We start from the raw sequence: 22,873 nt of genomic DNA, 5'->3' as shown, positions 1-22,873 counted from the left end.
AAATCGTATAAATATAATGCCTTTAAAGTTTTACATATTTTACAGTTGAAGGTATCTTTAGAATAGAACCTTTTCTCCTTGTAGAACTGACATTCTCAAAAAAAAAAAAGTGTAATTTCCTATAGTAAGTCCAGTTACATGAAAGAAGGCCATATATGGCACTTCACATACCAAAGGAATTATGTGGAAGAGGTAGAAGATTCAGAAAGACCAATGACATTCCTATCCAAATACTGTCAAAATATTAAGTGATACTATATGCCTAAGAATGCTTTTAATGTTAAGATTTTGGAAGAACCATTAGGCAGACCCCTTAAATCCTATCCATGCAATTGAGCCCATATTGCTCTTCTATTATGGCATTGTAAGGCAATTATTTTCCCCAAATCTCCTCTGTAATGGACAGAATATCAAAGCAGAACACACAGTGCCAAATAATGCTCAGATCCAACATACATGTGTTATGAATTCTACTGTCCCAAAGCTTCATATCAAATCTTGCTTATGAGCAGCTGGTGAAGAGAACTCTACACCAAGGACATATGGACAATGGTAATTATTTTAATTCATCATAATTTTGACATGAAATTAGCAAGAAAACATTGAAAACCTGCTTGGGAATTCAAAAATCTTTTTCTGTATATGTCTGACAATTTCTGTCCTTTCTTTTTAACTTGTATGTCTTGTATCATCTGAAACTGCTACAGCCATGACGACCACAATCTTCTATTAAAAACTGACAACCTTCCCACAATGCTAGGTTTGTAGAAGTTTTACAAGAACTTCGTGCTCTGGTGACTCTTAGTGTATACTGTTCTCCTTTATTCTATCCAAAAGAGTCCTCTAGACATTCCAGCAGAAAAGCTTATTATACAACTGTACATAGATGGTCATTCAGTCAAGCATTTGAACATTTCTTATTTGGCCAAAACATGTACAAGCTTACACAGTATTATATGATTAACTAGGATAAAAGGTGAACTTGAATTGGGTGGTTAAGACGGTTGAACTTCAGAAAGTAGGTATTTAATATGTACAGCAGATACAGCATTTTGACCAACTTCACATTGATGGCCAAGGTTCCAAATAGGTAAGAAAAAATTGGGTTCCATATGGATCCAGATTAATTCAATTGATTTCAATAGGAAGGAGGAAAAAATCCTTGTTCTCTATTTTCTAGAGAGAAAATATTTTCTAATTTCTAGAGACATTCTAGACCCTTCGTGGTAGTTCTTCTTAGAATACGGGGCAAAGTTTAGTCCTCAATGGCACTTGGACAAATGGGAGGAAAGGTTTGAGAATTTTGACAGGAAACCAGTTTTGAGAAAAAGGTAGAAAACGTAGCACTATAATCACAATCTGAATCAACCCTCCCTCCTGCAGGGCTATTTTTTTTAATGTCAGATATCATACATACCTTATATCCAACCAGGCCATTGGTCCGTTTTTCTCACTATTATCAACAGAGGCTGATAGCGCTTTCCTGGTTTTTCAGCAAGTCATTCTGAACCTATTGGCAGATGCATGCACCTGAGCTACAGTATATTCATGAACCTGCCATGAAACCTTAACTTGACTCCTAAGTTTTGTTGCACGCTCTTCAGGCAAAACAAAAAACAAAAAAACCCTAACTACAGTGCTTATATTTCACAACTTTCTACAGATAGCTTTTTACTGAGAATGTAATCACAACAGGTTAAAAAGAAATCACTGTTTTGTTATTGAAGCTTATGTCAAAATATTTTGCCTCTTTAGAACCCAGGTGTGGAAAAAAACATTTCTTATTCCTGCATGCTAACTCTACTACAGTAAAATGATTAATCCCTTACACATGGATAGTGGGAAACAGGTTCATGCACACAGCATAAATGATTATGTACCAAATTCTGAATCACTCTCTCTCTCTTTTAGATATTTGGGAATATGTTAGACCAGGGGAAAAAAAACACCACTGGGACTCCAAAAGCAGTATCTGAATGTCTATATAATACCTGACATCATGCATAATATCTTAGCATGTTCAGTTCTGTATATCCCAGGTTAATATCTTTATTTGTAATTCACAAAACTTCTGTTAGCTGAAGAAAATCAGTGTTTTCCTTCAACGGGAGAACTTGCTTATCCTGTGACTATCTGTATCTTCGCTCCATCAAGTTGTCTGCTGAGCAGATGAATGTTCAGTGACTCAGTGACGCTGAATTCATATAAAATTGGAAGTAAACAGTTCTGGTGTCAGCTCAGGTGGACGCTAAATACTTAAATGGAAGTCTCCCATAGCTGTAAAAGAAAGGAAAGGAAGACTGCCTAGTTGTAGAACAGTAGTTTCTATCCATTCCTTATGCAATAGGACAGCCTACCCCAGTTCAACAGCTTTCAGGTGCAGTGGAATTCCAACTCCCTGACTTCCCAGCCAGATGGAAATGCAGCACCAGAGGCTTTTCTACAGAAACAGGTACCTGTTTTGCTTTCTCTTTTGACAGCCCCCCTGAATGTGCCTGTAAAAGTATGTTGCCAATGATGGGGAGGGCTAAGGAATGCAGTGGCTCAAGCCAGAGCCACTCTGCATCAACAGGGATGGAATGGAGTCCTACTTCCAGAAGGAATAATTAAGTGCCCATGAAGGCCTTCTGACAAACAGCAGAGGACTGCACATGACCATGGGCGCACTCCTGCTTTTGTTTTTAAAATACAGGTAGTCCTCACTTAACAACCTCAATCAGGACCAGCAACTCCATTGCTAAGCGACACGGTCATTAAATGTGATGTCATGTGACCACAATTTGTCACTTACTGCTGGCTTCCCCATTGACTTTGCTTGTTGGAAGCCGGCTGTGAAAGTCGCAAGTCACATGACCATGGGATGCTGTGACCACCATTATGAAGTGCCTGAATCATGATCATGTGACTGCAGGGACACTGCAGTGGCCATAAGTTCGAGGACCGGTCATACATCCATTTTTTCAGCACCATTATAAATTCAAACTGCTGCTGAACAAAGCAGTCGTTAACAGAGGATTACCTGTACTCAGCTGATCCATGCTCCAATTGAGCCCAATCGCAGGCCCAGTACCTCTTACCTGCACCCAAACAGACTACCCTTCCAATAAACACCAAAGAAGAAGCCAAGCATACCCTGGCACTAGCTCTGTGGGCCTTCTTCTCCTCGTCAGGCAGTGGAGGCATGGGGTACGGATACTTTCTGCTGGAAGCAATGGAGCCAGTGGATGATGAGGGGGACTTTGCAGGGGAAAGAGTCCTGAAGGGTTGAGACAGAAAAGAGACACAGAAAGTCTTGGGACACCAGAAATTGCAACTGACTGACAGCTTTGCTAAAAATCTCAGTTAATCATTTAAGCAGTGTTCTGCCACAAGGGAAGATTAAAGGCTTCTAAGCCATTGTTTGGGGAAGCAGTTTCCAAGGACTGTCTCCAACACATTTCTTGAGGACATCTTGTTCATCCTAGTGCAGGAGAGGAGTCTGCCCTTTCTCAGCCATGAAGCAGGATGAAGCAGATGCAACTTCTTACCATTTTTGCCATCAAATGATAAGGAGCAATTGCTATGCTGTCATTTACAGAAATGAGAGCAAAACAAGCCAATGATAGCTTGCACTGTTGCTAAGAAGCACAGCTATAAATAAGCCTCTTTGCCACATCATGCCTCACATTAGATGGCTTTAAGCAAGTATTCTCTCATTCAGATAAAGATAATACTGGTCTACTTTATGGGACTGTTAGTAGGGATTTGCTGAAGTCATATATATGAACTGTTGGTCTATCTTCTAAGCAGCCTTTGGCAACCTGATGCCCTCTGGATACACTGGAGTTCCCACACTGGCTGTGGTTGTGGCCACTACAAGTCCCAGCACATTGGCGAGACACAAGATCAGGGAAGCTTGTTTTGAAGTACAAGGGAAAAGTGATTCCTTACCTGCAATACGCCTGCTTTCATTCAAGCATTTTGGAATTGCTTGAGAAAGCAGCCCCAGATAAAAGGACTGATCACTGTCCATGGTGTCCATGATCACTGACACCAGGGACAGGCAACATTTGAGGGGTGTTAACCGCTGCAAAGAAAGTGGGGCCACGTTATGCATGTGGACAGGGCAAGCTTTTAGAGTTTTTTTTAAATATGTTATGCCTATTTTAGTGCTTCCACAACAATATTTGGTTTCCCATTTCAAAATGGCAGGAAGCAGTGCACTTGGTTTTCACCAGCCATGGTCAAGGGGGCTCAAAACTGCAAAAAGAGGACTTGGGTGCATGTGATCCTGGGCCACAGGTTGTCCACTCATGCAAACTGTACTGATAACATTGTGCATCTAGATCAATGTATCTCAGCCTTCTACAACCAGGTGGCTTCCATATATTTTGGACTACAACTCCCAAGGTTCCCAGCCAATAAATCCCTGGCTCTGTTAGCTGAGAATCATGGTACATTCCAATGCATTAGGACCATGCCTGGTTAGGGAAGGGTGATATAAGAATTAACTGGCTCGTATCTTAAGCACCATGTTTTAAAAGTCTACGTCTCATTACACGCTTCCTCCAAGCTATACGTGCACAGAATTGCAGCTCAAGTTATTTAGAATCAGAGCAGATCCATTTATTACCATGTATAAAAAGACAAAAATATAGGCAGAGGCATGCAGTTTAAAAGTCAGAATGGTAAAGTATGAAGAAACCAAGGCAAAGTGCTCAATCAGTACACATGCAAGCGTAATATAGTGTGCTGTGGTTCCAGCCAAACTTGGTATCTGATGGCAAGGGTGTGGGAGGGAGGGGAGAATAGACAAAAATGGGCTGACAGAGCAATCAGCGGTTCTGTACAAGATGGGTCAGATAAGCAATAGCGAGTCAATGTCTGCATCACATGAAGGCATTCTATTTTTTCCAAGTCAATAAAAGCTTTGCACTTTTACTTACAAGGCCAGGAATGATTGATCTCAGAATCAAAGAAACCAGATCCCTCTGCAAATAGTATTTCTGCACAAGTCCTTAACTGGATTAAAACAGGCATGGGGCCATGCTTCAAATTCCTTCCTAAAAATTTCTGCAACTTCCTACCTCTACTTACTGGGTGCAATACTTCGTAAAGGAAGCCTATTTTATGATATAGGGTTCCTTCCCTGGAGAGACTCCACATGATCAAACACCACTAAAGCCAGCTGCCATGACCATATGAAACTCCAAGATATGAACAGCTGCTTTGACTTAGGACACCTTTACAAACAACTGCATATTACAGAGGCTGTGTTGATGAGGGCCTTCACATCAGTAACACAGGAAGGGAGCTCTAGAAAATCCTATATTTTGATTACATGCAAGAAAATATTAACTCTGTATTCCAATTCTCCCATAGTTATATACATCCTCAACCCAGTGCCCATCCAATATGTTGGGGTTACAAGAATTTCCAGCCCACACTGTATTTAGAATTGTAACCCTACCACATAGGGAGGCAGTCAAGTAGAAGGAAGCTGTGCTAAGCCTATGAATACAGCTATCAAGTTACAGTACTATATTTGTACTGTGGCATAATTTCATTGCTGTTGATGCTATTTCTTTCAAATCAAAATTATTACCATGGGGGGAAATATAAAAGCCAGAAACTCAGCTGATCTCAGGTATCGTGATATTTCGATGAAATACCAAATGCATTCCAATTCTTCCTCACATATTGACTGGCCCTCTGACAGGCCGACCTCAGATAAGGACTTTTGTTTTATTATTAATTCCTACGGTTGTGCTACCCATTTGTTTGGATCTCTTGCAAGCATCTCAGAACCTATTTAGGCACTGGTCTCTCTACCAAGTTCAAAGAACATCTACATTTTCCGCCTCAATAGTGAAATTATACAAGAAGAATCAAAATTAGTGACTATTTCAGTGTGGGCCACACTATTTGTTATGGATTGAGCACCCCATTTATTTCTCATGGAATTAGAGCACTTCTGTAAACATGCAATTAGTTTATTTCAAGGATCGGCAATCTGATGCCCTCCAGGTAGACTTAAATTTGCATCCGAGCCAGCTAAAGTGATTAAAACAAGGGATTGTGGGAGTTACAGTTCAAAATAACTAGCAGGCATGAAGTTGGCTATCCCTGGTTTAGGCACTGTGGATCCTGGAATCATGTAACTGCTTTCCTTTAAAAATATTTTTACATATTTTATACAATTGCATTAGAATATCTATTGCTCTCAGACATGGATTTAATATTGACTAATATTAACTGAATGCACTATGTCTGAAGGAAAAAGATGTTTCAGTGAAATTGGTGTAGCAGGACTTAAAGGGAATGCTACATTCTCTAGTTTTGGTTATGCTTCAATGGAGTTAGAGTGGATGGGAGAAGTCACCATTACTCAGAGAAAATGGGAAGAGGAGGAAGGAGGAGTATTAGGTATGTTCACCGCCTTGAGTTATTTATAAAAAAAATAAAGGCAGGATAAAAAATAAATAAATAAGTACAAAGCTCAGTTAATAAATTTTCCATTTGAAATGCCCACCGACATTGTTCATCGACCCAATCTAGTCCTCCCTCAAGCAACTCTCCTTCAGATGTATTGGATTTCAATTTCATCAGGCCAGGGAAGGCTGATCTGTATGTTATTGGTCTTATCCACTATTGCATCATCTATGCACGCACAAAGCATCTTCCACAAAATGACATCAGAGTTGAAATGCCACTTCCAAAACAAATGGCTCAGAAGGAGATAATTTAGACCACTGTAGATGATCACAACTGGCTGGCTCAGTAAATACCGTGAGACTTCCAATAGCCTACTACTGTGTTTAAACGTAGAAATTGTTCAGCAATTTGTCCCCAGTTCTTCTTCCTATAAGAGCACACAGCATACCAACCTCCCTGTGGCATAGCAGTCTCCCTGCCTGAACTCACTGACTCCATGGACAGGTTTATGGTCTCAGGAGACTTTAATATGCCTACTCTTGGTGCAGGGTTGGAGGTAACTTGGGAGTTCATGGCCAACATGACAACTATGTCATGTCTCAGCCTGTCCCACATCATCCAGGGTCTGACGCATAACAGTGGTCATATGCCTGACCTAGCTTTTCTGTCAGAGCAGTGGCAGTATGATGTGGATGTGGGCGAGTTAGTGGTTTCTCCCGTCATGGTCAGACCACTCTCCGGGTAACTCTGAAGTTCTCAGGCAACCACCCACCCACCCCCAGCAGGGACGGTGAACCTATTAGATCGCTCCACCCCAGGTGACTAACAGACCCAACTGGGTTTCAGAGGGAGCTTGAGGTTGTTCCAGCGGGCCTGCTGCATGGTCCAGCCAAAGCCCTATTAGCTGCCTGGAATCTGGGCAGCTGGGCTCTGGACTGGATTGCACCCAAGCAGCCCCGGAGATCCCAGAACTTCCCCTGTTTTATGGAGGAGCCAAGGGAGATGAAGCTGGAAAGGAGACACCGAGCAAATAACAAGAGGCGAACCCAATCAAACACTAGCTAGAGCCACTATTAGGGCCTACCTTGTGGCAGTAGGGAGGCAAAATGTCAGTATTTCTCCACCCTTATTGCAGCCATGGATAGCCATCCAGAGGCGTTTTGGGTGACCAGAGGTTTTCTGGGAGCGCAGGCTCTGGGTTCATTTGCAAAGTCATTGTGAAGAATATGCCAAGCATCTGACAAACCCATTGACCAAACCCATTTTAAGTTAGACTCTGATCTTGGAGCAGATCCTATGGAGGCTATGGAAGCTGGGTCTAGCTCTGTTATCTGGGGGGAGTTTGATCTCATTGGGCTTAAGGAAGCAGACAAGGCTTTTGTGGTTGTTAGCTCGGCTACCTCCACATTAAATTCATGTTCCTTCTGGCTGGTCAAGGCTGCCTGAGGGTAGACATGTGGCTGGGTTCAGGCCGTGGTTAAGTCTTCTTTGAGTGAGCTGGTGGGTCCCCCTCCTCAAGGGACCATTGTTGGAACCAACCATTCTGGACAATTTTCATCCAGTTTCCAACCTTCACTTTTTAGGGAAAGTTCTGGAGAAGGTGGTCATGCTGCAGCTTCAGAGGACTCTGGAAGAAGCTTATCTAGACCCCTTTCAGTCAGGGTTCAGGCCTGGGTATGGGACTGAGATGGAACTGATCACACTCTTGAATGACCTCTGGAAGGAGCAGGATGGGGGTGGTGCATCCATCCTCACTGTTCTTGACCTCTTGGTGGCTTTCAATACCAACAATCATGGTATCCTTCTGTATCAGCTCTGAAGGGGGCGGCTGGCATGGTTTTATGCTGGTTCTCCTCCTTCCTCCAGGTCAGTTCCAGTCAGTGTTGATGTGGGGAGAGGTTCAGCCCTCAGCCCTTATTTTGTGTGGTGCTGCAGGGTTTGGTTCTTTCTCCTCTCCTGTTTAATATCTATATGAAACCACTGGGTGAGTTCTTCTGACGGTTTGGGGTGAGGTATCATTAGTATGCTGATGATACTCAGCTTCATATCTCCACCCTGGGCCATCTGAGTGATGCCATGGACATCTTATCTCAGTGCCTGGTGGCTGTGGTGGCCTGGTTGGTGCACAAAAGGCTTCAACTCAACCCAAGCAAGACTGAGCAGCTTTGGGTTTTAGGACCACCTGGTTCTGAGGACCTTCCATCTTTGGTTCTGGATGGGGTGGCACTGTCTTAGAACCAGTGCACAATCTGGGGGTCCTCCTGGACTCACGGCTCCTGCTCAAAGAGCAGGTGGCAGCTGTGGCTAGGAGGGGCTTTACACAGCTCTGTGTGGTGCATCAGTTGCGCTTGTTCCTAGACCAGGGGGCCCTGCTCAGTCACTTATACTCTTTTTATCTGGACTACTGCAACACACTCTACATGGGACTGCCCTTGAAGAGCATTTGGCTGCTGCAGAATGTGGTGGCACGGGGAGTTAATGGTGCCAGTTATTTGGTGCATGTGACACCACTGCTCTCTGAGCTGCATTGGCTACCAGTTTACCTCCAGGTGCAATTCAAGGTGCTGGTAGTCACCTTTAAAGCCCTAAATGACTTGGGGCTTGTTCACTTATGGGACCATCTCTTCCTGATCGTTTCTATCTGTCCACTGAAACACAAGAGACATGTTGTGAGTACTGTTGGCCAAGAAATGTTGGCTGGCAGGGCCTTAAAGAAGAGCCTTTTCTGCTGCGGTACCTGACCTCTGGAGCATCATCCCTCCAGAGATTAGGTTGGCCCCCACCCTGCTGGCCTACTTGAAAGCCTTGAAGACCTGCTTCTAACCAGAGACTTTTCTTTTGGGATTGATGGATAAGCAATTAGTAAGAGCTCATGGTACTTTATTTCTATATGTGATAACAGTGGCAAGGCTTCCATATGCACAGAGGTGGAAAGAGGCGACATTACCTACTATGGAAGAAAGGATGGTGAAGTTGATGGAGTTAGCAGACTTGGCAAAACTGACAGCCTTGGTTAGGGAAAAGACACTGTCAAATTATATTGCTACTTGGAAGCCTCTTCTGGACTTTTTGCGTGAAACTGAAAAAAATGAAATTGTTATACTTGGATTTGATGAGTAGATAAACAATGGACAGTAGAAATAATGGAAAATATTTGGTAAATTTAGAGAAAGAGCTTGATGTAAATGTATACTTATATCTGTAACAAAGAAGGTTGGGAGTCAATTCTTTTTCTTATGTTGCCATTTCTTTTTCTAGCTTTTCTAGCTTTTTTTTTCTTTCTTGCATCTTTGATGTTTTCACTTTTTCTTTACTTCGTTCTTTTATTTACTTTAATTTTTGTTTGTTTTTATGTTTGTATTTTAAATTTTTTTAATAAAGTTTGTTTTTTTTTTAAAAAAGGAGACCTGTTTCTGTGCTCAAGCCTGTGGCCCCGGGTGTGAGATGGAGCCCGTTTTCTGGATATGTTGAAGGCCATTTATGATCCTCCAGCTGCTGTGTGTTTTTGTTTTTTTGTGTTTTATTTTTTAGGTTCATTTTAGTATATATTTTTATTTATTTTTTATTATTATATATTTATTTATTTGCTGTATTTATATATATATATTTAGTATATATTTTTATTTATTTTTAAGTTGTGCACCACCCAGAGTCATGTATGGAAGATGGGCAGCCATATTAATCAAATAAATAAATACTGAAAATAAGTATATCAGTACATCAGTATGAACCCTATCTCAGACTGCATAATCTTCCCTGTCACTCAGACCAGAGTAAGCAGGCAGCCCTATGGTTCTCTTTCTACTACGTTTCTTTAAGAATTCTATATATTCTATCACAGGTGGGGGTTTTCCCCCATTTTTGCCTGGGATCATACAAAGTGCAGTTCAGTCGCAAGCAGAAAAATATACTAGCTTCACTTTCTTCAGTTTATAAAAGTATTTGGAAAGGAGACCATGCATTCCAGATAGCCTGTTTTTTTTTTCTTTAATAAAGCCCCCACTTGTTATCCTTCCTGGCCCCAAGGGGGAGCTCTTTTCTCTTGAGGACTAGGACAAAATGAGACGATGGTAGTTGTGACTGCTGAAGAAGGTAGAAGAGAAATCTGCATCTCTGGTTATTGGCTTCAAACACTCATGAGCAAATTTCTAAATAGTAAACACTGCAGCTTTTTCAAAATGTAGGAATTCATAAAACAACTATCTTCAGTTATGTTTATAAAAGTCCACTTTCCCTGCACTGGGAAATTTGCATTTGGTTAAATACAGGGCAAAAGTATTCAGGACAGTTGATAAAGTAAATCTTCATTCTATCAAACTGTTTTCCTAGTTTCTTGGAGAAAAGAAGGGACAGCAACTAACAACAACAACCATGTCTAGGGCTCAGAACCCCAGCCTACTTATCTGGCGATCTATTGATGAACACAAACCCTTTGCAAACCCTAACTTTTCTACTAATCCTTCTACTGATCTTTCCTAGATAAGAACACCTATTTTTAAATGTATTTGTTTTCTTGTTCTGGGGTTTTATTTTTATGAGAATTATAGATATTTCTCATTTCATGCACTTTCAGTTTCAGAAACAGTTATGTTTACGCAGATTTTCCCGGTCATGAAACCAAGATGTGTTACATGTTAAGCTATTTACCTGACAGTAATCAAAGAGAAATAAAAATGAGATAGGTTAAAGCAACAAGGGAAAGCTTATTATGTCATCTGTTCTGCGCTAAATTATCTGAAAGGCATCAGATTTCAGACAAATGAAAAGAAACGAAAGAGTCAAGTTTTGAATATTTATTCCTCACAACAGAGGAAGTAGGAAGTTGTCTTTTTTATGCCTCATGACCTTTATCTCTGTATGAATGTGAGAAAGGAAATGTATTGTGTGTTATGGAAAATTTTGCATGAATATGGAGTTTATTTAGATGTATGCATCTCCTTTCATTCAGGATCTCAAGGCATGATTGATGGTTGGTTGCAGAATGCAGTAAGAGCAGTATATGAAGGAATAAAACATACACAGTAATAAATGGTATACTTAGCAAATGGTTCAATATTGAGCAGGGACTAAAGCAAAAATGTATGATGTGCCCTAGGTTGTTTATAATATTTATGGGTCAATGTATAAGGACTGCTTAGATGTGCATTGGTTAGGGACATGAATATATGTGTACATTTGTAGGCAGATGTTGGACAAAACCCCTGATGATTTGTAGTTAATGTTAGCTTGTATGATGAAAAAGGATATTGAAAATAAATGTATCAAAGATCAAAGTAGTTGTATTGAACAGGGTTGAATAATTTCACATTATATGACAAAACATATATAGTGAGTAGATGAATTGGTGTACCTAGGTAGAACATTTACTAAAGATGAGAAAATGAATGGAGAAATGTGCAAATGTGCCTCCCAGCCCAGTGCAAATGCTGGTATAAAAGTAATCAATAATATGTGTTCTGTTGTGAGAAATCAATGTCTGTCGAAATAAGTTAAAATGGATATGCAGAAAAATAATCTATTGCCCCCTTTGTTATATAAATGTTAAAGTTGGGTATACCAAGTCAACAGAAAAGTTGAATACAGTAAAAAGAAGTGTGTGTGGCAAAACACGAAGAAACAGAATCAAATATGAATGGCTGCTGAATGAATGGGAATTGAATATAAAATTCAGTACAAAATAAGTACTTTGAAGTAGTTTGGTCATACAGTATAGATAATAATGAATGGAGATCAAATGCAAAACAAATATATGAAAAAAAGTATGCATGGGTAAAGGGGAAGGGGAAGACTGAGGAAGTTATGGCTGGATGCAGTTGATAAGATCCTGAGAAAAAGGAAGGTGAGAGATAAAGAACAAAAGATAACATACAAACTTGCACAGAAGCAAGGATAGAAAGATATGGAATTAATGGTGTTAATAATGGTGATAAACTAGTTAGCCATGTTTCCTTTTCCTTTTCTTATCTCATGTTTTTCATTTGTTTGCATTACTTTATCCTACTCATTTGTAGCATTCTGCATAATGTTGCTTATCCTGAATGGGAATGGTGTGATAGGTATGTATGCATGTTCCTCATCTACTTGCCAAATCTGGCTCATTCCATCTGCTCTTTGCCCACTCCCCTTTTCCACAAATTAGACCAGTTTGGACTTGTAAAACCATTTGCAAACTGCAAAGCAATTTGATTGACTGGTGAAAGAAATTTCCTTTGGAAGTACTATATACACTTGAGGGTATCTGGCAAACAAAGGATTAGGTAGCATGTTGGTTCAAAGATCTGGTTTGGAAGTTCATATGAATTTCCAAACAGAACTTAATTGTCAAATCAACTTGAATTGTTTTACGGATCACCCAAAAAACAAATTGAGAGGTAGGGCTTTCCCATTGGTCAGTTCGAGAGAGCATGAGTTGGCTCATGTCAGTATACAGCAGTGTTTCTCAACCTTGGCAACCTGAAGATGTGTGGACTTCAGCTCCCGGAATTCTGGGAGTTGAAGTCCATACATCTCCAAGTTGCCAAGGCTGAGAAATGCTGGTATACAGTGATCTCAGTGAACAATGGCAGGTCAGATTGGAACTGTTCTTGAGGGTTTGGTGAGTGAAAATGGTGGCTATATGGAAGGCTCCTGATTCACATACAGTTGACTGCAGTTTGGATTTTGGTGTACCTAATAATGAGGTGAAATACTGACACACTTATTTTAGGACAAGGGTCCCCAAACTCTTCAGTACATTGACCCCTTCATGAAGTTTCAGATTGTTCATTGACTCCCAAACATTTTATGAAAATAATTTAATAAATACTATTTTAACTGACAGTACTATGAATAATGACAACAACAATAATGGATAGTCCCACTGACCCTTGGGAGTTGATATCAACCACTTTGGAGAACCCTGTTTTAGGACATTTAATGATTAAAGATTGACTATGTGCCAAAAAGTTATTGTTGACTCAGCAACCACATGGATAATACTCCAATGATATTGAACACACTTCTGACAGTTTTACTTAAAAGTTGTTGGATTTTTAGAAAATGTTTTTTGTTCTGATCTGTTATATTTAATTATTACCAATGGGTGAACAAATAAAACAGAACCCAAACTGAATATTCATAAAATATATCTTCCTTCTCTTTAAAGAGCAATTATTTCCAGCAAATCTCTGTAGTGCCCTCTAATGCATAAGCTATGCATGTGCTCTGTTTATATACTTGCATATATTCCCTTTTGTAGTTAACCATCAATAAGTATGTTGATTTCTAAATGCTAGCTGTGTTTACAGGTAGACTTCAAGTTACGATGGTAATTGGGACCGGAATTTCTGTCGGTAAGCAATGCAGCCGTAAAGCACGATGTCACGTGACTGCATTGCTTAGCAATGGCAATCCCAGCAGTCCCTGTTGATAACTGAATCCCACTGGTCGTTAGGTGAGGACCCACCCTGATCCAAGCCATTCCCAGCTTGGTGCTTCCCATCTCCGAGCCTTGGTAAGGTAAGGGACTGCCTCACCTGCCTCCTCTTTAACTCCCCCCCCCCGCCTATCTCCGCCCCCATCTCTGCCCTTTTGGCTGCCCTCCACAGCAGCACTCAGTGGCAGCAGTGTGGAGGCTGAAGTAGAGGCCTGGGGCCTTTAGCAGTCTCAGCTGGCTGTCACTGCCCCTGGGCCTCTACTTCAGCCGGTGAGGAGTGCCACCTCAAGCCCCGCACTGCAGCCAGCCATCCCAGTGCCACAGCACAAAGCTCCAGCCACCCACCACCACCCTGCATTCCACAGAACCTGTCATGCCCAACTGACCTTCACTGTCTTCCTCCTGCTGCTGACAAGGTGTGTCTGGCCTGGCCCTATACAAGGCAGCCATAACTTCAGGGACCGGACGTTAAGTACCATTAGTTCAGCGCCACCGTAACATCAAACAGTTGCTGCACAAATGGTCATTAAGTGAGGACTACCTGTATTTCTAGTTAAGCATCAGGGTAAAATTCTGCTCACGGCTGCAATTTAACACATTTTTCTTTTTTCTTTTCTTTTCTACAGGCATTTGGAAGATAACAGCATAATGCTCTAAATGACTTCTTAAACATTTGTTTTGTCTCTTGCAAATGGAATTGACCCCTAAATATAAGGGCATATAACTGCACCTTAAGCATGTTATAAAGCTATTGGCTTCAGTGCACTAAATTTTAACTATCAATGCTATTTGATTAGTGGAAGACTCAGATCATGCCCTTAAAACATTATTTTGCATTAAATAAAGAGAAAGCTGCTAAAAGCTAAAGATGGTGATGGGAATGCAAGCACCATGAGCATTGTTTTCAAAAGGCTTCATTAAGGTATTCAGAAAAGAATTGTAACTGCACAATGAAGCCCCCAAAAGACAGCAATGAACAAAGAGCCCTTGGCATCTAAAAGAAATTGCTTGTATTGGAAGATACAAGAGAGGGGTCCCATAATATCTGGTATATACTTAAACCGCTCTTAAAGATTATAGAGAATTAATTCACCAAATACCTAAAGTAGGGTCCTTCAGTGTTTTTATTCACATCTTCTACCCACTTAGCTACATTATATTCTCTTTTGAACCATGGGTTTAAATACCTGCAAAAAGCAATGGAAGGAACAAAGAAAGCAGAAGAATAATAGAGAAATATCTGAGAATACACAGCACAAGCTCAGAAAGGATGCCTTCATCCCTCAGTTATGAAGGACTGGGTTACATAAATCAGTGCAAATGCCAGGCAAAGAGATCCATAGAACCCACAATCAATCCATTTAGGAATTAATTTAGGCTTACATGTTCTATTTACTTTCCATGAATCCATCCTTCTGGGAAGGCCATGACAACACAAGGACTATCCACCTCTTAAAACTTGAAAGAAGAACTCAATTTGTGCACAAGCCAATTTTTAATGTTATTTAGTGCTCTAAGAGAGTAGAGAAAAATAAACCGCAAGTAGCCAGAACAGGAAGCAGTGCATCACAACAGGAACACATGAAGACAGAGGAGGACGGAGGCATTAGGTACGTTCCCCACCTTGAGTTATTTATAAAAATAATAAAGGCAGGATTAAAAAAATCTAAAATAAAATAAAAAAATATCCTTCCAAAGTGAACATTACTGGTAGGTCTATAAGCATCTCAGGCTAATTATGTTGTTATTTCAAAGCCACATCTTTAACCCAATGAATACAACAAATGATTATTCAACTCATGCCATAGAAACATAAATATAGATAGATACCGATGCCTGGATATTTACAAATCAGATTCAGGAAGAAGAATTTATCTTGTTTTGTTAGCAGTACACTGAAAATCTGTTTGCTTGTTTGTCTCTTTAATTCTAGGAATGCAATTATTATAGGAAGAAAAACTTAATGATTTGCCAAATATGGACATTTTGACTGGTCCAATCCTAGAATTCCTACATAAGCATCAGTTTTCCCTGGATTATATGGCAGCTGTTCTCACACAACAGTCTCCATAGCTACAGTAGGTACTCCAAATATTTTACTTTTTTTATGTCACTACAAGCACACAGAAGAAAAATATATGGACTGGCATTAAGAGAATAGCTGATTCCTGTCTGGTAAACTGCTATATGCACCACTGGTCCCTCATGTTTTGCTAGCCATTGAATTAATACATCAGAGGAACAGAGGGCATACTGTAAACCAGTAAGTGCAGGAATGCACATTAGTACCTCAAACAGATACTAAATAACAATACAATAATTTAGGTAGACTGCAATCCTATGTTCATTGATTTGAGAATGAGCCCTTCTGAAATCAGCAGGATTACTGGTTTGGAAGAGTCTTCCTTCGTATGCAAGTTACCCCTAGATTTGTTAGAACATGGACTCCGCTGTACAGACACGAAAAGCTGGGCAATTCTCTGCATAAATTGTATGTAGCTGGAGCATGCTGCTGGTCACTACCATATGCAACACATCACAAAATTAAAACACCTATTCAGGGCCTAACTGCTTTTTCAGTATGTATGTAATATAATTAATTATACGGGAGCATTTCATAATTTAGCTGAGGGAATGGCAATTAAGTGTTCTCGGATCACAAATCTCATGACTTCTTGCCCTTTACTGTGATACCTGCAACTCATGTGAGTTGAAGTTTAAAAACTCTGACAGGCACAAGGTGCTTATCCCAACCCAGATTCATACCCTTCTTGTCATTCTCCTACTCCCTTAGATGGCAATATTTTGAAACCCATCACCATTTTTGTTGAGTTTAATAGAGTTTGCATCCTTAATATAAATCAAACTCAAACTGGGTTAGATTATTAAATCCCATGTTCCAATGTTATTAGCATACTCTCTGTCCAAACTGCAATATTCCTCCCTACTCCATCGCATAAGCACAAACATAGCATCAATCCTCTATCAGCCGTAACTGCATCTAATTAACAATGGCTTAAAAAAAGGAGTGCTTGATGTTTTCCAGTTCAGTTCCTAATTAAAAAGTAAAAGTTAAAAGCATAGCTGCAGGGCAACTTGCTAGCAAAGAGAAAGCACTCACAGCAGGGCAGGCTGTGCTAATTCTTGCCATTTCAGTGGGCTTGTGCAAAAACAAATGCCAAACCTTCAACCTACACATCTTACTGGAAAGGTTCATTTGATAAACATGAAGCACTCCTTATCTGGATTTTGTAACGCAAGAAGAGAAAGTTAGCATGGCAACAAAAACATGCGGCTGTTCAAACAATAGAGTTTTGAGGCATCTTCATACCGGATACATAACCATTTAACTTTTCTAATCCTACTGATCAACCTGCAGTTATAATTTAATGTCATGCCAGGTTGCAGAATTAAAACTTGTTAAAAAGTCATCTCTGGGGTAACTGTGCATCAGTCATCATTGATACAGAGCAGTGTTCCTCAACCTCAGCAACTTTAAGATGCGTGGACATCAGCTCCCAGAATTCCCCAGCCAGCATGCTGGCTGGGGAATTCTGGGAGCTGACGTTCACGCATCTTAAAGGCTCTGAGATTGAGAAACACTGATATAAAGTAACCTGTCAGATCGGATGGTAAAAATTTCTGTGAAATGCCTTAAACTAAACCAATGGCTTGATTTGGCTTGAGCACAACATGCAACAATGCAAGAACCCTGGAGTTTACAAGAGTTGGGGAGGGGGGAAATTACACATCAGGCCAGCAGGGAACAGGGCTTAGCTAGCACTGCCATCAGCAGAAGAACTTCCAAGCAATCAAAATTCTTCATCACAGTAAAACTTTGGTAAAGGAACTCTGGAGTAAAAATGGCTGCCAAACTGGAAAGGCAGTTGAAACTGACCTGTGATTCCGATTCCCTGTTTGGGAGTGGTGAGAATCCCCCTGGCTTATGCCTTGGGGTGGGATTTGATTGGTGTGGGAAAGCCCAGGCTCAGAAGCATGGGATACCCTGCTGCAAAAACACAATATATAATAGAAAAAAATCTAAGCCAAAGTCTATATAGTTTATAACAATGAGGAAGATGCACATCTAATGGCAAAGTTAGTTTAAATTAATAAACAGCCAGTATGAGTACTTGGGACATGCTTTAACACATGCTCTTACGCAATTCTAAACGTTCTAGTTTTCATAGATAAACAATCTATATAACCATCCATTTATATTTGCAGGCACTGGAATTAAATACATTTTACTAGGGTCAACATTTAACTGACAAAGGAAAATCACTTTGCAAAAATTACTTTTCATTGACAGAAATTATCTTCCACTTCACTAATAAACCATGATGCAAGAAAAATGGTTGCTTTATAACTCTGGCCTTTGGAGTCATCAAGGCAATACATTTCTGATACCTACAGTTATTTCATAAAACCCATAGAGGGATCTGAGGACACTTTCATTGACTGCAGTCAATCATATTGTAAAATATGTTTTACTGTGTTGTGGGTCAGCTGATCCCCCCACTTTCATGCTGCCCATTTCCTCCACTGCTGTGATTCTGAAGAGGAATCTGGAAGTATTCTCATCCATTCCCAATTATCAGTTGTACACCCTAAACTGAAGAAAATGTGATTACTCTTAACTATAGTTTGTTTGGAATATGCCAACTGTATACTTGCTGAAATCAGAAACGAAAACTAGCAAACTCCTATGTCTAGAAGAAAACATTTAAGATAGGGAAAAGTTATGCCCAATACTTGATCTTCATAATACCCAAAAGCAACCACTGCTTTCACAAAGAACCATTGTCTTAAAACAAAAACTGCCAAAAAGAGCCTGTAGGACTGGGGAACAATTCACACCCATTTGCAAGGAATGGCCAGAGGTTATGTGATGTATTTCTCAGAGGTATGGGTGACTTGTTGTACCCTTCCAGTCCAGTGATAACAGCTTTGATTTTGGGTTTTTTTTTTGGACAGATATGTCATTTACACCTAGATTAAATTATTTAAAGTAGTGCAATTGTATCCTTACACACAACATATGAATTGCTCAGTTTGGTAAATTTGGTATCTACATATTAGGAGATTTGCCCAAAGAAGTTCTACTAGATCTAGACTCCAAAAATCTGGACAGCAAAAAGTTATAAAGAATTTTCTGTATCTCCTTGCTGCTTCCATTGGTTATCTAGATTTTTGCAGCCCAGTTCTGATAGGCAGAGCTCAAAGCAAGTGATTTTAAGAAATCTTATAGAGTGAAACATTATGTTCCCTATTATTGTCTGTGAGATGAAACATCTGGATTACTTTTACAATAAAAGCTTCCCTGCGCACTCAATATCTTATTAACTAAAACTTTTGTCTGATATTATTCTAAATAATGTATTAAAATGTACATCTAAAGGGAGAAAATGATAGGTAGGACTGAAAAGGTTCCAAAGAACAAGGTATAGGTAGCTTGCAGATTTCTTAAAACCTTTTTCTAAAAACCTTTCAAGAGGCATCACATAAATAAATCTGTACTAGGAAATGGTTCCTAATGTGCTCTTAATAGATTCCCCTGCCCCCAAAATACTTAATTTTTTTACAAAAAGTCACTATAAAGTTATCAAATAAGATAATATTATTTGGAAACATCATAAAGGAATTTTGAACTACGACTCCTATTTAGCTGATTTCTTCTTATCACAAGGCAGTACTGAATAGCCATTTGCACTAAAATCAATCAGGAACCAACTCTGATTGCAGAATACTAGAACATTGTTGGGCACTATTCAGAATGATGCAACAACCTAGGTGAATGGGTCTAGGGATTCAGCATTATAGAACCAAATTAAATAGGTAATCAATATGGCAAATTTCTACTGATAGACCATCTTTTTGCTCCTTGTTGCCCTCTCCCTGAAGTAGGAAAAGTACCCTGAAATAACAAATTGGATTCCTATAGCCCACTACATATTTACCTGATTTCTGTGCAGAAGTCTCCAGGAACTACTAATTAACTTCTCTCCACTCAGGTTTTCTACTTCTAAAAGCAGTTTATTTTCCCCAGAGATGAGATAGCAAGAAATAAGGGAAATAATAACTTTACAGGTAAATAACAGAGGAGATTTTCAAAAGGAAAATTGCAAGGGGGGCACCTTCTCTCCTCTAGTTCTTAACTGAAAATCAATTTCTTACTTCAAAACACAAAATGCTTTAAGCGGAGAAAGAAACAGTGGACAATACCGTAGTAAAGAAGCCCATACAGTTGAGTTGCCACCCTATTTACCAGCCAGTAGTCTTGTTTAGAACATAAGTGACATCGAAAAGGTCCATTTCAAACAGTTAAAGAAAGGAATTGAAACGAAATGAGCTTGAGGGCTTTTTTGTTTCCCTTTTTCAGCTAGAAGGCCAAACTTACTCAGTTGAATTAGACCGTGGCCTAAATCTTTTGCCTTTGACTTTCTTTCTGTTGCCTCCTATATTACCTGAAAGAGATCAAAAGATAATAGTAAAAAAGATAATAGTCAATGATAATTCTGGAATTTGGATGTTCAGCAGCCCTAAACTTACATACAATGAGTTCTGGTTCAGGGTATATCCATTTAAATCAAACCAAGTTATGTCTTAGGGTGAGTTTAGAATCCAGCCATACCTTTCATAAAAGGGAAACAAGGGAGGCAGAGCTGACACCAAATCTTTAAGATCCCAATATGCTCGAATACCATCTAATAGACAATCTAACTTCTCTGCATAAATGTTACTCTATGTACTCTGCCATGTTGACCCATGAGGCTTTCCCACCTTGCCATGAATTACTCCTTGGTCTCCCATTTTGACAGATGTCTGAAAGATTCTTTGCATCTTGGATTCTGTCACTGCATGAATGAGATAAGCCGTTTGACCTAGGATAAAGAGCAAGATCCACACGTGATGGTTGCTTTTGGCATGTTTATCTTTTAATAATCCCACTATTAACTGACATATTAGGTTAAGATAACTTTAAACTCTTCCTGCCAAAATTAATTAGCAATGTAGGTTTTTTAAAAATTACATTTCACAATGTTCTGTAACTTTTCCTTCATCACTAGCAAAACAAACACATCCAGGAGACACCAGGGTTTGGAAAGCTATTCTAATCTTTGTTTCACTCTGCAGAATATAAAATTGGGATAGGAAACCTTCTGGGCAGTATTTGTACAGAGTAATATGTTGAGGGCCAAAGCAAGGAGTAAGCAGGATCAGAGACAAAAGTCACCCATTCTTTCTTAAACATTCTGCTTCTCCCTTCTGTACAACACAGGAGCCTTCAGGAAATGGTTAGAGAATTCTTATCAGAAAGCTGAAATGGATTCTTACATATGAGTTTTGAGGGCTCCTTGTTGAGGGTTCCAGGAACATTGGTTGCCCACACCAATATGTAAGATATAGAAGGTAAAGGTAAAGGTAAAGGTAAAGGTTTCCCTTGACATTAAGTCCAGTCGTGTCTGACTCTAGGGGGCGGTGCTCATCTCCGTTTCAAAGCCGAAGAGCCGGCATTTGTCCGTAGACACTTCCGTGGTCATGTGGCCGGCATGACTACACGGAACGCCATTACCTGCCCGCCAAAGCGGTACCTATTAATCTACTCACATTTGCATGTTTTCGAACTGCTAGGTTGGCAGGAGCTGGGACTAGCAACAGGAGCTCACCCCGTCACGCGGATTCGAACCGCCGACCTTCCGATCGGCAAGCTCAGCAGCTCAGCGGTTTAACCTGCAGTGCCACCGCGTCCCTGTATGCCAAATTCAGCTGTTGTTATCTGAAACAACAACCAAGCCAGCCTTCTCCAGCCTGATGGTCCCCAGATGTGTTTCAACTACAATTCCTAGAATTCCTAGCCAGCACAACCAGCAGGTGGAAATTCAGGAATAACTACAGAAGGCTGAAACTAGCCTTTGTTGTTGTAATTAAACATTTTAAAAGAAAATTATGATTCTGATAACTGAGTAAAGACTCAGCTATTGTATATTTCAGAATAAGTAGACTTTAAAAATTGTAATGTTCTTAGGAACCAACACCAACACCTGAAAGAAGGCATTAATGGAAATAAGTGGTAGGAGAAGACACACAATAAATTCATAACATTTAAGCAATGCTCACTTTAGAAGTCAATCAACAACTTCATAGGAGGAATGAAACTGTGCCCCCCGTAACAGTTATAAAACAAAATCTTAGGAAACAGAAGTTCCAAGATTTCTTCAATTTATTTTCTGGAGACATTCTGGAGTTGAACAATCCGCATTGTTCAAATACGGTTCTCAGAAAATATTTAACATCAGCCAATTTAGTCAAGAAACTCAGGACAGATTCAGAATTATTTTTCAAATAGGCATCAATCAGAAAGATCTCACCAAAGCACTCCATCTTAATTAGATAATTATTTTAGCACTATAATGTGCCATTGAACTACAGCTTTCCCCCAATTCATTCTCCAGGTACTTTAGACAAAAACTCCCAGCTAGGTTGAGAATTATGGGCTAATGTATAATTTTCAAATGAAATCTTTCTTCTTCCATTTCAGTTTCTCATTTGAATAACCATCAGAATAATAATCTGGATGGGTTACGTCTCTCTCTTCTTCTATTTTTAATAAAGTTACATTCATATATTGTAATTAATGTCTGCATATTATTATTGGTACTTAATGGTGGTCACTTGGAAAGCATTAAAAGCAGTTTGATCATTCTTGCTGCTAAAAAAGATGAAGTGATATATCAAAGTGACCTTATCTGCCTATGGACTATTAAATACACAGAGATAAATTCATTATTTGAAAATAGTGAAATATCCTTTTTCTGTAAATGAAGCAATATCCAGTCCAGTGCTTCTAGTCAACACCACCACTCTGGATCTAGAATAGAATTTGAGATAGATGCCTTTAGCCTTCCTTTTCACAGAAGAAGCCAAGCAATTTTTGCTCACTCATTGCTCAAATACTGCAAGAGGAGCTAATAGGCTGGATATTAAATTTAATTTAGCAGAATCAAAGAGCTCTGAATGTCTCTATGACCCGATCTGTAACAG

General features: G+C 39.7%; 1 protein-coding gene across 1 annotated transcript in view; it reads right to left on the bottom strand.

Annotated features, from left to right (window-relative positions):
* Window positions 1–893: 893 nt before the first annotated feature.
* The window catches only part of ADAM22 (ADAM metallopeptidase domain 22), a 138,942-nt gene continuing 116,962 nt past the window's right edge, over window positions 894–22,873 (bottom strand). The window contains exons 28-32 of the mRNA XM_063303593.1: window positions 20,612–20,712; window positions 20,229–20,295; window positions 17,727–17,837; window positions 3,133–3,256; window positions 894–2,277 (exon numbers count right to left, since the gene is read on the bottom strand). Coding sequence (XP_063159663.1) covers window positions 2,257–2,277; window positions 3,133–3,256; window positions 17,727–17,837; window positions 20,229–20,295; window positions 20,612–20,712 — 424 coding nt within the window. The 3' untranslated portion in view covers window positions 894–2,256. The remainder of the gene's footprint in view (window positions 2,278–3,132; window positions 3,257–17,726; window positions 17,838–20,228; window positions 20,296–20,611; window positions 20,713–22,873) is intronic.

This window comes from Candoia aspera, chromosome 4, assembly GCF_035149785.1.
Source record: "Candoia aspera isolate rCanAsp1 chromosome 4, rCanAsp1.hap2, whole genome shotgun sequence".
NCBI lineage: Eukaryota > Metazoa > Chordata > Lepidosauria > Squamata > Boidae > Candoia > Candoia aspera.
This window is presented reverse-complemented; position numbering and strand designations above follow the sequence as displayed.